The sequence below is a fragment of the Malus sylvestris genome, chromosome 16 (genome assembly GCF_916048215.2).
Source record: "Malus sylvestris chromosome 16, drMalSylv7.2, whole genome shotgun sequence".
In the NCBI taxonomy this organism is placed as follows: Eukaryota; Viridiplantae; Streptophyta; class Magnoliopsida; order Rosales; family Rosaceae; genus Malus; species Malus sylvestris.
In genome coordinates, this window is record NC_062275.1 from 12,362,200 (window position 1) to 12,381,323 (window position 19,124).

The 19,124-nt window shown below is 39.9% G+C and overlaps 2 protein-coding genes and 1 long non-coding RNA gene across 3 annotated transcripts; 2 read left to right on the forward strand and 1 right to left on the reverse strand.

Moving 5' to 3' along the window:
• Nucleotides 1–7,250: 7,250 nt before the first annotated feature.
• Nucleotides 7,251–9,309, reverse strand: LOC126608242 (60S ribosomal protein L19-1-like). The gene is made up of 5 exons (XM_050276099.1): nucleotides 9,142–9,309; nucleotides 8,335–8,457; nucleotides 7,848–8,161; nucleotides 7,644–7,690; nucleotides 7,251–7,565 (listed from the first exon to the last, which is right to left on the reverse strand). The coding sequence occupies exons 1-5, from the start codon at nucleotides 9,251–9,253 to the stop codon at nucleotides 7,538–7,540; spliced, it is 624 nt and encodes a 207-aa protein (XP_050132056.1). The 5' UTR covers nucleotides 9,254–9,309; the 3' UTR covers nucleotides 7,251–7,537.
• A 239-nt stretch (nucleotides 9,310–9,548) lies between these two features.
• On the forward strand, nucleotides 9,549–10,310 carry LOC126608246 (uncharacterized). The gene is made up of 2 exons (XR_007617807.1): nucleotides 9,549–9,879; nucleotides 10,035–10,310. It is a non-coding gene; the product is annotated as an uncharacterized LOC126608246 (long non-coding RNA).
• Nucleotides 10,311–11,394: 1,084 nt separating this feature from the next.
• Nucleotides 11,395–12,394, forward strand: LOC126608244 (uncharacterized). The gene has a single exon (XM_050276100.1). It carries the CDS (start codon nucleotides 11,538–11,540, stop codon nucleotides 12,144–12,146), a length of 609 nt encoding a protein of 202 aa, XP_050132057.1. The 5' UTR covers nucleotides 11,395–11,537; the 3' UTR covers nucleotides 12,147–12,394.
• The last annotated feature ends 6,730 nt before the right edge of the window (nucleotides 12,395–19,124 follow it).

Sequence of the window (19,124 nt, forward strand, 5' to 3'; positions counted from 1 at the left end):
GACGAATGAGGCATTTCCTTTCTAAGTGGTATCCCAAAACTCCTTCTTCATATATATTTGTTATGAAAGTTGTTAGGCCCCAAGAAGATGAGGCCTAGGAAATTTTTTTTTTGAATTTTTTTTTTTCGAATTTCCGAATTGCCGAAATATATATATATATATATTTTAAGTTTTGTAAGTAAAGCTTTGGTATTGAAGCTTTGTAGATGAAACTTTGAGGTTAAAGCTTTGTTAGGTACCATGAATTGATTTTGCTTCACACTATCTTGATCAAGATAGTGTGAAGCTTTTATGTTGAAACTTTTTAGGTGAAACTTTTGTGGGTGAAGCTTTTGTGGTGGGTGAAGCTTTTGTTGGTGAAGCTTTTCTGGGTGAAGCTTTTGTGGTGGGGGAAGCTTTTGTGGTGGGGGAAGCTTTTGTGGGTGGAGCTTTTATGGGTGAAGTTTTTATGGGTGAAGCTTTTGTAGGTGAAGCTTTTATGGTGGGTGAAGCTTTTGTGGGTGAAGCTTTTGTGGGTGAAGCTTTTGTTGGTGAAGCTTTTATGGGTGAAGCTTTTGTAGGTGAAGCTATTGTGGGTGAAGCTTTTGTAGATAAAGCTTTGGAGTTGAAGCTTTTATGGGTGAAGCTTTTGTAGGTGAAGCTTTTATGGTGGGGGAAGCTTTTGTGGGTGGAGCTTTTGTTGGTGAAGCTTTTATGGGTGAAGCTTTTGTAGGTGAAGCTTTTATGGTGGGTGAAGCTTTTGTGGGTGAAGCTTTTGTTGGTGAAGCTTTTATGGGTAAAGCTTTTGTAGGTGAAGCTATTGTGGGTGAAGCTTTTGTAGATGAAGCTTTTATGGGTAAAGCTTTTGTAGGTGAAGCTATTGTGGGTGAAGCTTTTGTAGATGAAGCTTTGGAGTTGAAGCTTTGTAGGTGAAGCTTTGTTGAATTTCCTTTTTTTTTTTTTTTGGGAAACTAGAAATTTGAAAATGTGGGAGAGACAACATATACAAATTTTGCTTCCACACTGTTGAGCAAGAGATTGTGATGCAAGTCATACATTGTAGTAGTCGAAGATTTGGATGAACCATATAAATTGAATTTGCTTCGAATAGTCTTGAAATTTCTTCGAAGGGTTGAGAATTGTAGTTGCCCTCCATTGATGAAGCTTTTGTTGGCACCATAAATTGGTTTTGCTTCACACTGTCTTGATCAAGAGTGTGTGAAGCTTTTGAGAATTGTGGTTGAACTCCTCTAATGAAACTTTTGTTGGCACCATAAATTGGTTTTGCTTCACACTGTCTTAATCAAGAGTGTGTGAAGCTTTTGAGAATTGTGGTTGCCCTTCATTGATGAAGCTCTTGTTGGCACCATAAATTGGTTTTGCTTCACACTATCTTGACCAAGAGTGTGTGAAGCTTTTGAGAATTGTGGTTGAACTCCTTTGATGAAGCTCTTGTTGGCACCATAAATTGGTTTTGCTTCACACTGTCTTGATCAAGAGTGTGAAGCTTTTGAGAATTGTGGTTGAACTCCTTTGATGAAGCTCTTGTTGGCACCATAAATTGGTTTTGCTTCACACTTTCTTGACCAAGAGTGTGTGAAGCTTTTGAGAATTGTGGTTGAACTCCTTTGATGAAGCTCTTGTTGGCACCATAAATTGGTTTTGCTTCACAATGTCTTGATCAAGAGTGTGAAGCTTTTGAGAATTGTGGTTGAACTCCTTTGATGAAGCTCTTGTTGGCACCATAAATTGGTTTTGCTTCACACTGTCTTGATCAAGAGTGTGAAGCTTTTGAGAATTGTGGTTGTCCGCCATTGATAAAGCTCTTGTTTGCACCATAAATTGGTTTTGCTTCACACTGTCTTGATCAAGATTGTGTGAAGCTTTTGAGAATTGTGGTTGAACTCCTTTGATGAAGCTCTTGTTGGCACCATAAATTGGTTTTGCTTCACACTATCTTGATCAAGAGTGTGAAGCTTTTGAGAATTATGGTTGAACTCATTTGATGAAGCTTTTGTTGGCATCATAAATTGGTTTTGCTTCACACTGTCTTGATCAAGAGTGTGTGAAGCTTTTGAGAATTGTGGTTGCCCTCCATTGATGAAGCTCTTGTTGGCACCATAAATTGGTTTTGCTTCACATTGTCTTGATTAAGAGTGTGTGAAGCTTTTGAGAATTGTGGTTGAACTCCTTTGATGAAGCTCTTGTTGGCACCATAAATTGGTTTTGCTTCACACTGTCTTGATCAATAGTGTGTGAAGCTTTTGAGAATTGTGGTTGCCCTCCATTGATGAAGCTCTTGTTGGCACCATAAATTGGTTTTACTTCACACTGTCTTGATGAAGAGTGTGTGAAGCTTTCTACGAGTTGTAGTGTTTGCATTGTTACAGAGGGGAAATGTTTGAAGTAGATGCAAGATGGCTGAATAGCTTGATCTTTGTATGCCATGCACTGAAATTATTGTTGGCTTGCAATAAGACTTTATTAGTGACTATAACTCTTGTTGGGCATAAGTGCTCCCCTAGTTGAGTTGTCAAGCTTGAGGGTTTTTTATTATTTGTGAATGCTACGAGTTCACATGTACAAGTTGTACCACTCGTTTTCTGGTAGGTGGAATGAATGGTGAGTTACTTTCATCACTTGGTTGGTGGTACAAAGATGAGTTCCTTCTTCACCTAGTTGGTGGCATGAGTGGCAAGTTGCAAAATGATATTAGAGTACGGGTTGTACATTTCATCACCTGGTTGGTGGCATGAGTGGCAAGTTGCCAAATGATATTAGAGTACGGGTTGTACATTTCATCACCTGGTTGGTGGCATGAAGGAGAGTACGGATTGTACATTTCATCACTTGGTTGGTGGCATGAGTGGCAAGTTGTCAAATGATATTAGAGTATGGGTTGTACATTTCATCACCTGGTTGGTGGCACGAAGATGAGTTTCTTCTTCACCTGGTTGGTGGCATGAGTGGCAAGTTGCCAAATGATATTAGAGTACGGGTTGTACATTTCATCACCTGTTTGGTGGCATGAAGGAGAGTATGGGTTGTACATTTCATCACCTGGTTGGTGACATGAAGATGAGTTCTTTCTTCACCTGGTTGGTGGCATGAGTGGCAAGTTGCCAAATGATATTAGAGTACGGGTTGTACATTTCATCACTTGGTTGGTGGCATGAAGAAGAGTACGGGTTGTACATTTCATCATCTTGTTGGTGGCATGAAGATGAGTTTCTTCCTCACATTTCATCACCTGGTTGGTGAGAATAAGGGCAAGGTGTCGAAGCACATTGTAGCAAGTCTTAAAGACACAAAGTATGTTGAACCCTTTCGAAGCACAATTGGCTTATGTATGGATGTGTTGGAATGTATGATGTTTATGTATAAATGTGTTGGAATGTATAATGTTTATGTATGAATGTGTTTGAATGTATGATGTTTATGTTGGTTGATATGAGTGATGCTTATGAATGTTTTGCTATGCATGAAGGGATCCATGCTTTTGATATGTGAACCATGTTGGTTGTAACACTTAGTATCACATACTTTGTGTCAAAGTATGCATGTTGAAGCTCTGAGTTGGAGTATAAGGGTAGGTCAGGGTAGACCAAGTGTTCCAGTGCTAGGAACGCAAAAGACTTAGAAGAAGTTGTTTGAATTCCCTCTTCTTTAAATATTTGCTGAATGACTTGTGTGACAAATGATCTCAAGTGGTTGAGAGTCAAAACATTTGTAATGTGTATGCCTTCTTATAATAGCATTTCCTTCAGTACCTAGTCCTCCACTTTGAAAGAGTGAGGCTTGGTCCCATAGTTATAATAGTCGGCGGTACGTTCACCCCTGGTTGTCTTGATACGAACTTTTATCTTTCTTGTTGTAATGGGCTTGCTGAGAGTAAAAATCCTTCTTCTTACCAAGAGACAGATACGTTTGGTGACTGAGCGAGTAGCTAAATGAGGAAGGAGATGATGCAATGGGTGTCTGAATGGCCAAGATCTCCTCACTTGGTAGAACTTGACTTCCACTTCCCATTTGTTGATAGGGGTTAACCATATGGGGGTTCCCTTGGTATGTCATTTCTTCGACGAAGGCGTGGTTGTAAGCATGTGTCATCACCTTAGAGTAAGTCTTCCAAGTGTTGGCATTGATCATGTACTTGAAGAAACAATTACGTAGGCCTGCCGTGAAGGCCTTGAGGGCAGTCTTGTCATCTGCCTCAGCGCAGCGAGAATACTCATGGCTGAAGCGATCGGCATACTCTCGTAGTGACTCGTCCGGCTTCTGGCGAATAGTGTACTAGTCATATGTAGAATGCAAGCGATCGGTCTGAAAGATATGTTCAGAAACAAATAGTTTCCTCAATTCCTTAAATGAGTTTCCTGTCTTAGGTGGAAGATGGCAATACCAGTTTAGAGCTCCGCCAGAGAGGGTGGAGGGGAAGAGAATACATTACTCTTCGTTGGTGTGCATCTGATATGCCATGGTGGACTCAAATAGGTTAAGGTGTTCAATTGGGTCCTCCATTCCAATATGTAGTTGTAAACCAAGCTTTTGTTTTGTCTTCGCTTGAAAGGGGTGTCGAGGATCCTCCTTATGAAAGGGCCAGGCCTGGGTTGGTTCCAATCAGGTATCTCGGCCTGACGTTCGGCCTTCAACTTGTTTACTTCTTCAATGAGCTGTAGGACAATGGAGTCCTGAGTGGAGCCATGTACCACTGGAATTTTCTTTCGTAAGTCTCCATCGCTTCTTGGAAGTAAGAAAGTTTGAGCAAAGGCGTATGGTTTTTTCTTGGACTCGCCGTACTAACTTCTAGGGCAAGTCTGTCGGAATACCTTAGAGTCCCTTGTACCTTCATGTTCCTCTAGGACCTGTTGTTCCTTCCCTAGATTGGCAGCGGGCTTGGGGTCATGGAAGGGGACCGAGTCTTTCAAAAACCCTTGGGTCATTGATCTTCGAGCATATGTGGAGGGGATTCTCTCGACGTTGCTTTAGGAAGTCTCGTCAATCACAATAAATGGCTTTCGATCCTTCCAACCCTTCTGCAAGGAGGTGTCTTCCTCCACTTCTCCTGCTTTGGGTCGAAGCATCTGGGTTGAGAAAAGTTTCAGGTTGATCAATGTTTTGATGATTAGCTCGCTCCTCATCAGGGATACCCATGTCAAAGAGAGGTGACCCTCCGTGTTGGGGGGTACCCAGATGATGGTTGATGTCCATAGGGGCAACGAGCTCGCGTGTTTGAGTACACCTAGTTTCATGGAGTGTCTTAAAGAGCTTCTCATACTACTCCTGAAGGACCTCATTCTTCATTGTGACCTTCGTTAGATTGCTCCGGTCACTAGAGTGGATAAGTAAGTAAATGGATAGGGACAGGGAAGCAAACACAAGATGTACGTGGTTCACCCAGATTGGCTACGTCTACGGAGTAGAGGAGTTCTCATTAATTGTGAAGGGTTTACACAAGTACATAGGTTCAAGCTCTCCTTTAGTGAGTACTAGTGAATAATTTAGTACAAATAAAATTTGAAAATATTGTGAGATAATGATCTCTATATATAGAAGAGAGTTTCTAGTTTCATTCTGACATTGACACATGTCGTGTTGTGATTGGCTTCTGATGTTGACACGTGTCGCGCTATGATTGGTTTCTGATGTCGACACGTGTCGCGTTGTGATTGGCCTCCTGGTTGTAGGGAAACTCTTATGGGTCCTTGACGGTATAACGTTGACCGGTGCTCAGTAATTTCAGGATTGGTCAAGTATGGTACAAACACCATGTTTGAAAAAAAATAATTGGAAGAAAGTCGAGGTCTTACCATAAAATCAGTTGGCAATATAGGAAGTAGTCCAACCTCTTATAAGTCATTGCAAGGTTTCTCCTTTTACCAGCATATGACTCTTTTATCTTCACATCCTCACATAAGTGTTATGAGTTCTTAAACACTTAAATCCTTTCTGAAAGAAGCACTTCAAATCATTTTTCAGTGAGCACTTGAAATTATTATTATTTTTTTAAAATTTGGGTAAATTACATAAAATTACCTTAACTATTGGGTCATTCACGGTTTCATACATCATCTTTAAAAAATGTCAATGTCATACCTCATCTTACGAATTTGTTACAATTTCATATATCCTGTTAGTTTGTCTGTTAATTCTTCCGTTAAATAGTGACATGGCTTGAGACGGGGCCCACTCTTTACTAAAAAATTAATTAAATATTAATAACTAAAAGTATAAAATCTTTTTTTTTTTTGCATGGGACCCACCCATTCCCTCACACTTTTCTTCCCCATCCACCTGGGTCCCCTCCCACCACCACCACCTAGCAATCTCTGCAACCTTCAACCCAAAATCACAGCAAGCTTTGAACTTGCTGCGTCTTGGAAATCAAAGCAGCCATTCCCTTCAACCTTCAACTCTCAACCTCTCCATCAAAACCCAGAACTTCAAATTCCTTCGATGACTTCCCGACACCCAAATGCCTACAGATCGACAACGGTCTCAACTCCTTCCACCACCAAAGTTCCTGCCACCAAAGTCCTTTCAACATAACTCATTTTGTCGAAATTCTGACAAAGTTGACAAAAATGATTATAGTTGTATGTTTTGATGAGTTAAAGGACCAATGGTCATAAATTTTTAGTTGAGAGACCATTGTTCCGATTGGGTTAAAATTGAGGGACAATTGCTACAATTTTCTCAAGTGTTAAAAAAATAAAAAATAAAACAATTCCAAACAAGCTTAACTTATGTTCATAGTGAGTCTTAAGTCTAATTTCCTCCCTAGAAAAAAATAATAATGAATGCCTTTTTAACATTATCAGATATGGTGAATGCAGTCTAAAAGGAAAGGAATTTCAAAAGACTGGTTGAAATTTGGATTATGCAGTCTCATCAATGTTCAAACGTTTTTAAGATATGGTAAAGGTCAGAAGTGGCAATAGTTGAGAAATTGAAGGCGAATTTATTTAGCAAGGAACCAAAAAGGGACCTGTTGTGTACTCAGAAGCACAGAAACATCAATTTTCACCCCTAAACACATTCAAAAGTTTAAACACCGTCGAAACCACAGCTCCGGCATCGCCCCTTCGACGCCTCCACCCCCTTTCATCAATTCACGAGATATGACCCTGTAACTAGATCGTTTAAAGTAACTAGAAGGAACGACAACAAGAAACAAAGATGCATTGTCTTGCAGAAAAGCACATGCCAATGCGCAAGTGATAAGCATGGATGCGATATACCCATTTATTCTTCGCCCGAAAGAAGGATCATTCTCAATCAAACTGCATTCTCACATTTAGCATTAACATACAGACTGATATATTCAACAACGTTACCAACACAGCATTCAACATTCAAGAAAATGTACTACTGGATCTCAAAAAGTTATACGGCTTAGATCGGAAAATTTGCAACAACAATACATTAAAGTAGCTCACAAAATAGAACTTGTATATGGAAATAACACTTAGGAGCAATAATGTCTAGAGTTCTGGTTCTTCAGTGCTCGGGGCAAAGGCCTGCCGCTTCTCACTTCTTTGCTTTCTTCTGTCAATACTCACTTCTTTGCTTTCTTCGCACCTCCCCTGCAGAAACGAACAGAAATGTCTCATTTCATGATCCTTGTGCCCTACAAATGTACACACGATTTCAAGTAAACTTACTCAGACTGTTGGGGTGCAACTGCTGGTGCTGCCTTCTCTACAGGTCCCTGCAACATCAGGACACGAAAAAGAAAATTAAAGTCTGAAAATTTGAGTTACAAACTATCAACATGCATTCAGCACGACAATTTCCTAACCATCTATAGATTACTGTTGGTAAAAAAAAAAGGCACTTCAAATGATTTTCTTAATGTCTCAACCAACCTGTGCCAATCGTTCTTCACGGCGAGCATGCTTCCTCTCTCTGCTAGCCTTGTTCTTCGCACGCTTGGCCTCAAACTGGTCAGCCAGAGTCTTTTCTCTTGCCTTCTCGGCCTTTGACTTGTGGATACTCTCCATCAGCACACGCTTGTTCTTGAAGACGTTACCTTTCACCCTCATGTACATGTCATGGTACATGTGCTTGTCAATTTTCTTGGACTCTCGGTACTTACGGAGCAAGCGCCTCAATACTCGCATTCTCCTCATCCAGAGGATTTTGGTGGGCAGCCTTGCCTCCCTGGTACCCTTGCGCTTACCTGGAAACATTAATAAATACATCATCTTTACAATGTCCTTCGAGTAGGAATATGGGAAAAAGAAATCTAAACTAAGATGGTTTGCAGAATCAAATATGACAGTAACATGACAACAATATGCTGAAACAATTGAAAAACAAAATGAACTGCGCCAGTGTTTCAAACCCACGTACCATAACCAGAGTGACGACCCTTCCTCTTAGCCTCTTTCATTCTCCGAGCACGAGAACGGGAATGGATCTTTGTTGGTTTCCTGATGATGAACCCATCCTTAACCAATTTCCTGATGTTTTGCCCTGCAAAACAGTTATTGTCACCATCAATCACATCAGTCTAAATTAAACCTACAGGCAAAAGAGACTTGGTCTGACGTGGAAAAACTAGAAAGCCTACTTCAGTTGCGTAAACTACGGTGAAAAAAGGGGAATTGTGAAAATGCAGAACAATTGCAGCCGGGACTTTAACTTATCAAGCATCTCTTGAACTTACTTTCCCGTCATTCAACCTTTCAAAACTACAAAATGCAGTGCTTTCGGGACATTAATAAGCAAAATAGTTCCGAGCATTTATCCTGCCATAACAAATATACCAGCCCAAGTGCTCAACGGTTTAACCTAAATCTGACTTGACAATAGTCAGAATCCAAACTGTGACCAGGCGGACCGCATCGCAAACTGTTACGACAAATCAAATGAAAGCATACTTCAATCATTTCTTTTGATAAACCTAATCAATTGGTTACTCTAAACAACTGGGTAAATTAATCAACTAAACACCGTGACTATAACATGCATACTATCCATGTAGATGCAATAACGTATTAAACCCAATCGGAATCAACTCGCTACAATGATCCAAATTCACAAAAATAAGATTTCTAGTATTCCAAACTGTTCAGATCGAAACCCAATAAATAACCAAAAAAATCCAATTGAAACGAATTGGATGAAACCCTAAGAAAAAAAAAAGGGGGTACGTACTGGAGTTGGCCATGGAGATCTCGCTGACCTCATTAGGATCGAGCCAGACCTTTCCTTGGCCGCACTTGAGGACACTGGCAGAAAGCCGCTTCTGGAGCTTCAGCGACACCATTGTTGCTACCTCTAGGGTTTTACAGGTAGGAGGAAGCTTGGAGGTTGTTACTAAGGTCGGGGATGAGCATATTTAAGGTTAGGGTTTTTACGAGTTTGGAAATGTGGGCTACCTTAGACCCAGCACGCTGTCCCAAAAGCCCAGGATATTGGCTCCAGTTCTTCGAGCCCATTAGCCCACTTTAAAATTGTTCATAAGAGAGTTGTAAATTAAAAATTAAGAGGCTTTTTGCAACATTAAGGGGGTGTTTGTTTGGCCTCGTTAGCTTTCACTGGACTGGACTATTTGGGTAGGATTATTATTCTGTGTGTTTGGTGTAAGCCAGCCGGGATTGAGTTTAATGGGATTGAGCCGGACTCGTGCCGACTAAATCCTTTGTTAGTTGGGCTTAGCGAGAGCCCCGGAAAGGAGGGGATTGCTAGTCCCGTTTCCCCGCTTCGCCTCGCCCCAAGCCTAAGAACTTGCCCTCCCACTGTCTCTCTCCCTCCTCCCTTTCTTCTGTCCAGAAGATCTCTAAGTCTGCAAGAATTTCCAAGTCTACAAGAATCCCCAAGTCTGCACCTGGGTTTGACAGAAACGATTCAAATGAATCTGAAAAGTCCAAGTCTGCAAGACTTGATTTGCAAGTATTCTCCCTTTTCTGGGTTTTCGAATTGATTTTTATGGGTTTTTTAATCGATTTTTCTGGGATTGGATTTTTCTAGGTTTTCAATTCGTTTTTTCTGGGATTCAGTTTTCCTTCCGAGTGGAATCCCTAATTGGGTTTTTGAATTTTGAACAGGTTAAACGGTTCTGGGTTGGGCACTCTACGTTTTGTCTCGAAGGATTACAACTACAGAGGATTTCAAAGTATTTGATGGAAGGTCGAGAAGGAATTTGTTGTTGTTATTGAAGAGCTATTCGGCTACAAATCTTCAAGTAACTACTTGAGCAGAAAATAAATAGAGGACTTATGAAGGAGATGAACTCTCGTATATTAGGAAAATGATTATGTGAATTGGGTTGGATTTGTGAGTTGTCTGTGAAATACCAAATTGAAGGATTTGATTTTTCTGGGATATTAGAGCTTTTGAGCAATTTGGAGTGTTTGAGCAAATTGAATGATTTCAGTAGTTTTGCTTTTTCTGGGATCGCAAATTGAAGAATTTGGTTAATTATGCAGAAACTTTCATTAGATGAGAATATTTTGTTACAGATCATGGTTTTTTTTTTGTCATTATTTTGCTCCTAGTTTGACATTGCACCAAACGCTTCACTAAGTTAGTCCAACTTAATCTAGTCTAAGGCAGTCCAGCTTAGTCCTTAAAGCTAGTCCAGTCCGAGATAGTACGGTGCAACAAACGCACCCTAAAAGGACAAACGCCACTGATTAATAGAAAACGGAGTTATCAAGGGATCATAATGGTTCCAAACTCATCTTGACATTTTTTCTCATGTAGAAACATTTAGTGTTATATTTATGATTTTCAAAATTTTTCGTAGGCTAAAGACTCCAATCCGACTTTTATACTTTAATTCCTTTCAAGAGTTTGATTAGAGGTGAGTGGCTCCTATAGAGTTCAGGCAATCCGTTGTTTGTGAGCTTTGATGAGGACTTTGGTATGAGGGATCAGTGGAGGAACAGAGGAAGAAAGTCAGAGAGACTTGTGGTTTAAGTTTTAAGAAAGAACAAAAATGAAAATGACGACATTATACCACACTCACCACACGATAGAATAATTTTTGTAAGTTTTAGATTGAGACATTGGGACCTATGCTAAACTTATGGCTCCAACACTAGATCAAGAATCAGTTGATATCATGAAAACTAGTATTCTTTTAGTTATTCTTTATGGTAATGAAACTAGAAATTTAAAAGACAGATTATACAAACAAACAAAAAAAGAACGAAAAAACAAAGAGGAGGGAATCCGTACAATATCCCGAATCATGAACTCCCCGAAGATACAGGGCTACCATCAACCCCGGAACCAGTCCAAATTATTCGGACTTTCGTCGGGTCATCAAAGGCCCGAACCAGGTTGGAGGCAAAGGCAATTCGACTCCGACATGTCAAAATTGTACGGTAGCCACCCGCCAACGGGTACCACGTGGCCTTTTAACAGCTGTCACCAATTCCCTCCACTCTTCGGCATTTTGCTGTCGTTTCCCGCCTGCCCTCCTTATTTTCCCGCACTTTCCCGGAAAATTTCCCAACCAAAATTCACCCCTTTTTAGCTTTAGACTCCAAAATTCCCAACGGGTTCCGACGATTCACTTTACCCACAAATCGAATTCGTCGGCCATGGACATCTCTCTCCTATACGACACCGTTACAGTCGCCACCACCGCCCAGGGCCTAGGGTTCGCCAAGTTCCTAACCCGTCACCATGACCTCACCTCCAACAATCAAATTTCCGTCACCGACAATCATACCGATCAATCCTCGCCGTCCATTGGAGTCCCCCAGATCTCCGCCGGTGTTTTCCCCTTCGACGCTGTTGCTCCGCCGCGTGCCCGGCCCAACTCTACCAGAACCGCAACCCGAACCCTCCTTCGCAAAAAACGTCGCGCCAGACGGAGATCGTCGGGCGGCGACGATTCTAACGATGGAGGCGAGGAAGATGGCGGGTTTTTCGGCGGAGATGGTCCGTTTTTCAATGGAGGGTGGGGCGGCAGTGGAGGCGGGGGCGGGGGTTGGAATTTCGATAGGTTTGGAGGGAATAGTTGGGATGAGTCTTCGTCGTCCTCGCCGTCCGATCCGGCTTTCGATTTCGTCTACGAGGTGATGTGTTGGATTGCGCTTTCGAATTGCGTGCACTTCGCGTTCAAGAGGGTGATTCAAATTGTGGCGGATGGGTTGGGGGATACTGACCGAGAGAAGGTGCCCATGAGATTGACTTCGGTCTGCTGATTCGGTACCGTCTCGTTCTCAATGCTTAATGTATGAAATGGGGGAAGAATTCGGTTCTAATTTGTGCGTTTGGTTGGGTTTTCGTTTGAGGGATCGAATTTGTATATATTGTGTGTGTGTGTGTGTGTATTGCCATTGCTGTTATGAATAGATGGTCTTATTCTGTTAATAATTCAACTGTTATGAATAGATGGTCTTATTCTGTTACCATTTCAATCTTCCTTTGAATAAGATCTCTGTTTTCGAAATTGGTGATTATGTAAGAATGAGTTAATGCTAACTTCTAGGAATATGAAATGGAGTTCTTTGTTCGAAATAGGTGGAAACATACTGATTTGTACAATATAAGAGGATTCGGACAATTGGTGATTATGTAAGAATGAGTTAATGCTAACTTCTAGGAATACAAAATGGAGTTCTTTATTTGAAATAGGTGGAAACATACTGACTTGTACAATATTAAGAGGATTCGGACAATAGATTATGCAGATTTTCTCGGAAAACATTGATTCATTGTAGGCATTGCGAAATGTGAATTTTAAGAGTAAAATATCGATGTTTAGACCTTTAGCCGGTGTTGGAGTTATAAGAAGTTGGCGATGCTTTTGTTTGGATTTATATTAGAAGCATACTGAGTTGTATAATGCCCGAGGATTGTGAGGATAATTTATGCAGATTTGCTTGGAAAGCGTCGAGTGTAAGCATTTCAAAATGTGATAGTTTTAGGATGAAAAGACTATTTGGACCATTATTCAGAGTTGGAGATAGAAGAAGCTCCCGCACTTACGAAAAAGTGCTTTCCAGTCTCGGTGACGCCTGATTTATTTAAGTCTGTGATAGCAGTTCGCTGGAACTTGTTTCAATAAATAAAGTTGAACAGGAAATATTGCTGAGAGTAGTTTTGTTTCACTGGTATATTGCCTTTGTTGATAAAAATAGATGGCTTCTGTTAAGAATTCGTTTTCCTGTGAAATACATCTATGTTGATGGTTGTGTGAGTGTGAGCTAATGCCAACTTTTAGGATTACAGCATGAAGTTCTTTGTAAAACATAGGCGGAAGCATGCTGAGTATAAAGTCAGAGGATGTGACTATAATTTATGCAGATTCTCTTGGAAAACATTGATCATAGGCATCTCAAAATGTGACTTTTCAGAGTAAAACATTGATGTTGAGACTTTAGATCATTATCCAAAGGTGGAGTTATACGTAGTTACTGTGCGTGTATTTTAGAGTATAGATTTATACAAAGCATACTTAGTTGTATAATGTCGGAGGATTCTGATGATAATTTATGCAGAGTTTCTTGGAAAGTATCGAGTGTAAGCATTTCAAAGTGACTTTTTTGGGGTAAAAAGCTGATGAATTTAGACCCTATCCGGAGGTGGAGATAGAAGAAGCTTACTTTGCTTGTGGAAAATTTAGTCCAGTCTTGGAGAGGCATTTGTATAGATTTTAGTTCTTCCGTTATATTCTCTATGATAGTAGTTTGCTGGAACCTCTTTCTTTGATGTTTAACGTGCGAGTCTTGGCTAGAGCAGTTTTGTGGTATCAGTGTCTTCGGTATCATATGCACTATATGAGGTGACTTTTTCTAATGGATTGATTTAAGTATCTACTATCATATTGATTTGAAAGTGTGTGTCGTATTGGAGTGAACTGTTCTTCTATCTGATTTTATATATGGCTTTCGATATTGAAAATGCTTACTCTTCCGTTGTACTATTATCGCTGTGTTTTAGAACGATGGACATATTAAATAGCAGCACAGGATCTTGTATAAGTAAGAGCTTAATCGAGTGGAGTTGTAGGGTACCGAGCAATAAATAAAGTAAGCCAATGAATTGCTTAGTTATATCAACTTTGGAAGCATGAGTTAAGTATTGGTATTTGCAATCATCGATAGGGCAAGGTAGAAGTTGGTTTCATTGATCGCACACTGTGTTGGTAGAGCATTAAAGCCAAAAGAGGGTGGTGGGGGTGGGGGGGGGGGGGGGGGGGGATGAACGGGAGGCAAGTTGACATTACCTTGTCGTCTTTTTTACTTTGTTTGGTCCCTTTTCTTGTTTGTGTGATGGTTTGCTTTGTCATTGGAGCTTTCCTCGATGAAATGGCAGCCTGCTTTTGTTCTGTTTACAAGGAAAAGTCCAAATAAAAAGCACTACAGAAATGATGCACTAAATAGTTTAATAGTTTCTGTAATGTCTTATGTCGTGTTTTGATATCTTGAAGCTTTTCACCATGAACTTGATCAGATCATCACTACCTGCGATAGAATCAACTGCATTGTTTATTAAGTTAATGTTGATTTCAATCTTTGAGCAATCCTTTATTCATAGATTATGATGTGTTTCATCGCCCTTTTTTTATCTCCGGCTTCTCAGTCATATTGTGAATTATTTATCGAAAAATGCTTGGCTACTCATGAATGAGTAGGAATTTCTACTCAAAATTATTCTTGTTTGAGTCGCAGAGTTCTGTGCTTATGATAGAGCTGTTTACATTATAAATCATTTTGTAAAGATCATCTTTGTTTAGTCAATCTATTGTAGCAAATACATAGACGGTTGTAATGCTTTTATCAGTTTCGTTCTTCTATGTTTATATAGTTCGATGAACAAATGACTTTAGTTTTAACTGAATTTTTGCAGAGACGATCGATATATAGTGATTTATTAATGGTTCTGATCACATATACTTTGATGGCATTATATACTTGTAAGAATGTATGGACAGATACGGTGGTGATAGGAAGAACTCTCAGGCGACATCCTTGTATATGATTAACAAAAAACTGAGAACAAAAAATAATGGCTGTTAAGGCAACATAAAATATGTTTTTCAACTGTCGTAGAATCATAGAATCGTAGCTTAAGGACCCCACTTGGATTTTATTTGCTTTGGTTCATGCATCTTTCCATGCGAGTCCACATTATTCAATGCTTCTGTCAAATTGCTTCACCAACTTGCGTGTATATGAATTGACCTTGAATAGTTTTTCGGGAGTTTATTCCCACACATTATTTTTTTAACTTTTATACATTTTTATTTATTTGACAATCGAATTGAATAAATCAACGAAAAACGTCTGCTTGATCGGTACCAAAAACTCCATTTCCATGAGTTTTGGGTTTGGGCGCTTTGTAGCCCCGTTCTTGAACGAAATTTTTACAGGATCTCTATCTACCAAAATTCTAGCGTGCGGGCAAGGGATAATCATTGAGTGATCTTTTTTCCAGACAACACATACAAAGAGCGGGTTTATCTTGTTTTTACCATGAATAATTTTCCTTGGTTAACGCTAGTTGTAGTTTTGCCAATATTCGCGGGTTCCTTAATTTTCACTCGTGCCTACTTTCACCAACCGTCCCCTACTCCATCCCTCTGCTTGGCTCTAGCCTTGTCCGGAACCAAAAAGACTGAGCTGAGGGAAGCCCTATGAGTCAAATTCTTGTACAACCGCGAAAAATCTGGATCACCCCACTTTATTTCTTGGTGTCACTTACACTGGTATTTTCAAAAGGACCAAGACTGTCCATTGATTTACGAATCAGGCGTGGCTGCCGTTCCAAGGCTTTTATGCCGCCGTTCAGGCCTTATTTAAGATAGGAGAATGTGTTTTCGGGCTTGTGCTTTTTGGCAGCTATCTGGCATTGGGTGTATTGGGATCAGGAGCAGTATGGGCTAATGAAGCATGGGGATCATATTGGAATTGGGTTTCAAATCACATTAGTCATTCCATTCCTTCCGGATAACCTAAAACCCTTTGGTTGAATCATAAGGACTTACCTCAATTTTTAGTCTATTTCCTGGTAGTATACGTGTGATCTTTTTTCCAGACAACACATACAAAGAGACCCGCTCGCTAATAAACAGTTAAGTAATTGAATAATGTTTAAACAGAGAAGTGTAAAAGAAGAAGAAAAAAAAGAGTGTAATATTTTCCTAGCGTTAGCGTTTTTATATACATTACTAATATAAGGTGCGAGTGGTGCCGAATTAATTGAGTCGTGATCTAATTTGAAAGTTACAATTAATAATTATTAAGTCCTTTTCTAAGTTTTCTTGTCTCTGGGTTCTAAGTTTTCTTGTCCTTGGGAGCAATTGTCTAATCTTATTACTTACCCTACTTTGTTTTTGGCGTTGACCAATGAATACCTTCTTTTTTACTGATTCACGTACTGCTCTCTTTCAGAAAAAAACCCTAAATCTGCAAAAGCCTTAGCCGCCGGTCCCTTGCTTTGGCTGGGGCCGGCCTCTCTCCCCTCTTCCTTTCCACTATACTCCCAATCTTCTCTGCCCTTTCTTTCCAGTTCTTGGTGCCGTGAAGTTGCAGCTTTCCATCCCTAATTGTTGAGACATTGTGCTTTAAGGAAAAGATGTGCGGGTTTGGGTGAATTTTGGTTGTTGCTTGTTGGGGTTGGATCCCTTTTTTACTTTGTTTTTCAGGGCTTCGTGACTCCTCTTGACGGATTGGTGGCGGCTCCGTCTCCCTTGTCCAAAACAGTTAACGGATGTTGGGGTCTTCGACTGAGGCCTTCTGGCCACGTTTGGTTCTATTGTTTAATGAAATTTCTACCTTAAAAAAAAGACTAACAAGTCTAAACATCCGACCTTGTGTTTTTCTAACGTTTTAAGTTAATAGTTTCGTTTAATGATATGGATATTACTCGGCACTCGTGATTATGAGATATAGTTAAGGATTCGTTTGTTAACCATTGCGTTTTTAGCTCTTAGTGTTTATATTTTTTGTTAGAGATAAAAGGGAATGCGATAGGCACGAAAGAGATGGATAATTGAGTAGGTGGAGGTAGGAATGTAGGAGAATATATATTTTCAATATCAAATTTTCATTTCATGTACTTGTTTTAGAAGCATTTCTTTGACTATTTTTCCGCCGCCCTCTTTCTTCCACCGTCTATATGACTTAGACATGCCAAATTGCACAACAGGCATGTCGAAACGCTTCGAAAATCTTCAAACAATGTCAAGTCTCATTTTTATTGATAATTTCTGCGCACAATCCGCACCATACAGTTAGTATATGATTTTTAGAAGGTCCTCAAAACTTACGAATTCGAAAAATCTCGCACCGATTTTTTTTTACAATTTTTCCAATTTCTCGACTTCAAAAAATAAAATAAAATACTTCCCATGCTCCAAATTTTTTTTTTTAATAAAATCCATTGTATCTATATCTACATCCCTGCAAAAAAATCTCGTTTAAATTCCAAGTATTGGTTTTTTCATGGCCTAATATGACTCCTCGCGAAAGCTGATGTCTCCTCCTGGCAGTGGCATAACAGCATAATATGATATATATATATATATATATATATATATATATATATATATATATAGAGAGAGAGAGAGAGAGAGAGAGAGAGAGAGAGAGAGAGAGAGAGAGAGAGAGAGAGAAAGAGAGAGGAATCCTTGGGATTCCCATTTTTCAAAGGGGTATTCATCAATTCACCTTTTGAACTTGAACTTGTAAGAATTAGCCAATTTCTCCCCTCAACCTTAATTTTGACCATGGAAGAAAATATCGATAATATCGGCGAAATATCGCCGATATTATCGGTTTTTCAGGTAATGGATATTTAAATAGGTATCCAAATGGTTTTCGGTAAAATATCGCGATATTATCGATAATATCGATAATATCGCGATATTTTGGAAATATCGCGATATTTTTTTAACCGTGCTACTCGGAGAAGAACGCCGGAGCTTCTACAGCTCCGGCCAACCACAAACAAGGGTTCTAGACCCCGATCTAGGTATCAAACAAAAGCACGAGACGAGAGGAGTGCGTTTATACCTTCCATTTGCCGTGAAACGACCCGTGGTGGTCGGAAAACCTCTCGACACCCACGGTCTCGCCGGAGATGGGTGCGCCTATTCCCGGGCTGATTCCGTGCTAAATCCTTGGTAAAAAGGACAGAATAACCTCAATAATCACATCCAAGCAACAAACCAACACGGAAAGAGAGGTTCGAGGCTTACCTAACCATAACCCATGAAGAACTCGCCGGAGGTTCTTGGGATTTCGTCGAGTTGCGCAGCGACGGGAGAGAGAGAAAGAGAGAGAGAGAGACGACGGCGTGTAGAAGGTGATGACGATGCCGTCGACGGAGTACCACGAAGGGTGTGCGTGGGTGCTCTCGGGTGTGGGTCAAAGGGTGAAAGAGTGAGGGTCTTCGAGAGAGGGAGAGTGAGTGCAGAGAAGAAAGAAGGAGAAAGAGCTCACGGGGTGGGGAGAGAGAGAGATACGTGAGGGTGCTAGGGTGCTGCCATGTGGTAGCTTGAGAGAATTTGGAAATCAAGATGAATGGTCCAGATTTGGTTAAGATAGGGGACTAAAACGATAATTTCATAATTATTTGGGGAACCACGAAAATATATAAAAATTTGGGGTTGGGTTGTTACAGTGTGTTTGTGCGTGCGTGTGTAGAAGTGGGGTGCACTTTGAAGTGTGTGTGTGTGTAGAAGTGGGGTGTGTGTGTGTTATCCGAGAGAAGAAAAAAAAAATCCAAACCTGCTTTCAAAATATCCAGGCTATGTGTCAGTCTGTGTGTGTTATCTGAGAGAAAAAAAATGCAATATATAAAGTGTAAAATATTGTACTAATTCATTGTATATAATGATTGTGGTGTCTTTAAACTTTTTTCATTAATTACTACATATTTTTTACACTCACAATGTTTGCCAGCTCGCTATATAATCAATTTAAATCAGTAAAATTTTATGCAATGCATTTCCTTCCAATTTTTTGTGATAAACTAATAGATAATTGACTAAATAAAAATCTTGCAAAGTTTCAATTAAAATTTCCAAGTTTTTCTTACAATTTCCGTGGTTTCCATGTAATTTTTATCGATATCGATATTTTACCGATATTTCCATCGATATTTCCGTGTTTTCGGACTACCGATATTTCCGATATTACCGATATTTAATACCTTGATTTTGACCAATTTCC

Excerpts from the sequence above, each read along its gene's own strand:
- LOC126608244 (XM_050276100.1), top strand. The coding sequence starts at position 11,538 with ATGGACATCTCTCTCCTATACGACACCGTTACAGTCGCCACCACCGCC.
- LOC126608242 (XM_050276099.1), bottom strand. The coding sequence starts at position 9,253 with ATGGTGTCGCTGAAGCTCCAGAAGCGGCTTTCTGCCAGTGTCCTCAAG. Across the intron at positions 8,458-9,141 it reads GATCTCCATGGCCAACTCCA|GGCAAAACATCAGGAAATTG; the intron begins GTACGTACCCCC and ends ACTGTTTTGCAG. Across the intron at positions 7,691-7,847 it reads GTGAAGAACGATTGGCACAG|GGACCTGTAGAGAAGGCAGC; the intron begins GTTGGTTGAGAC and ends CTGATGTTGCAG.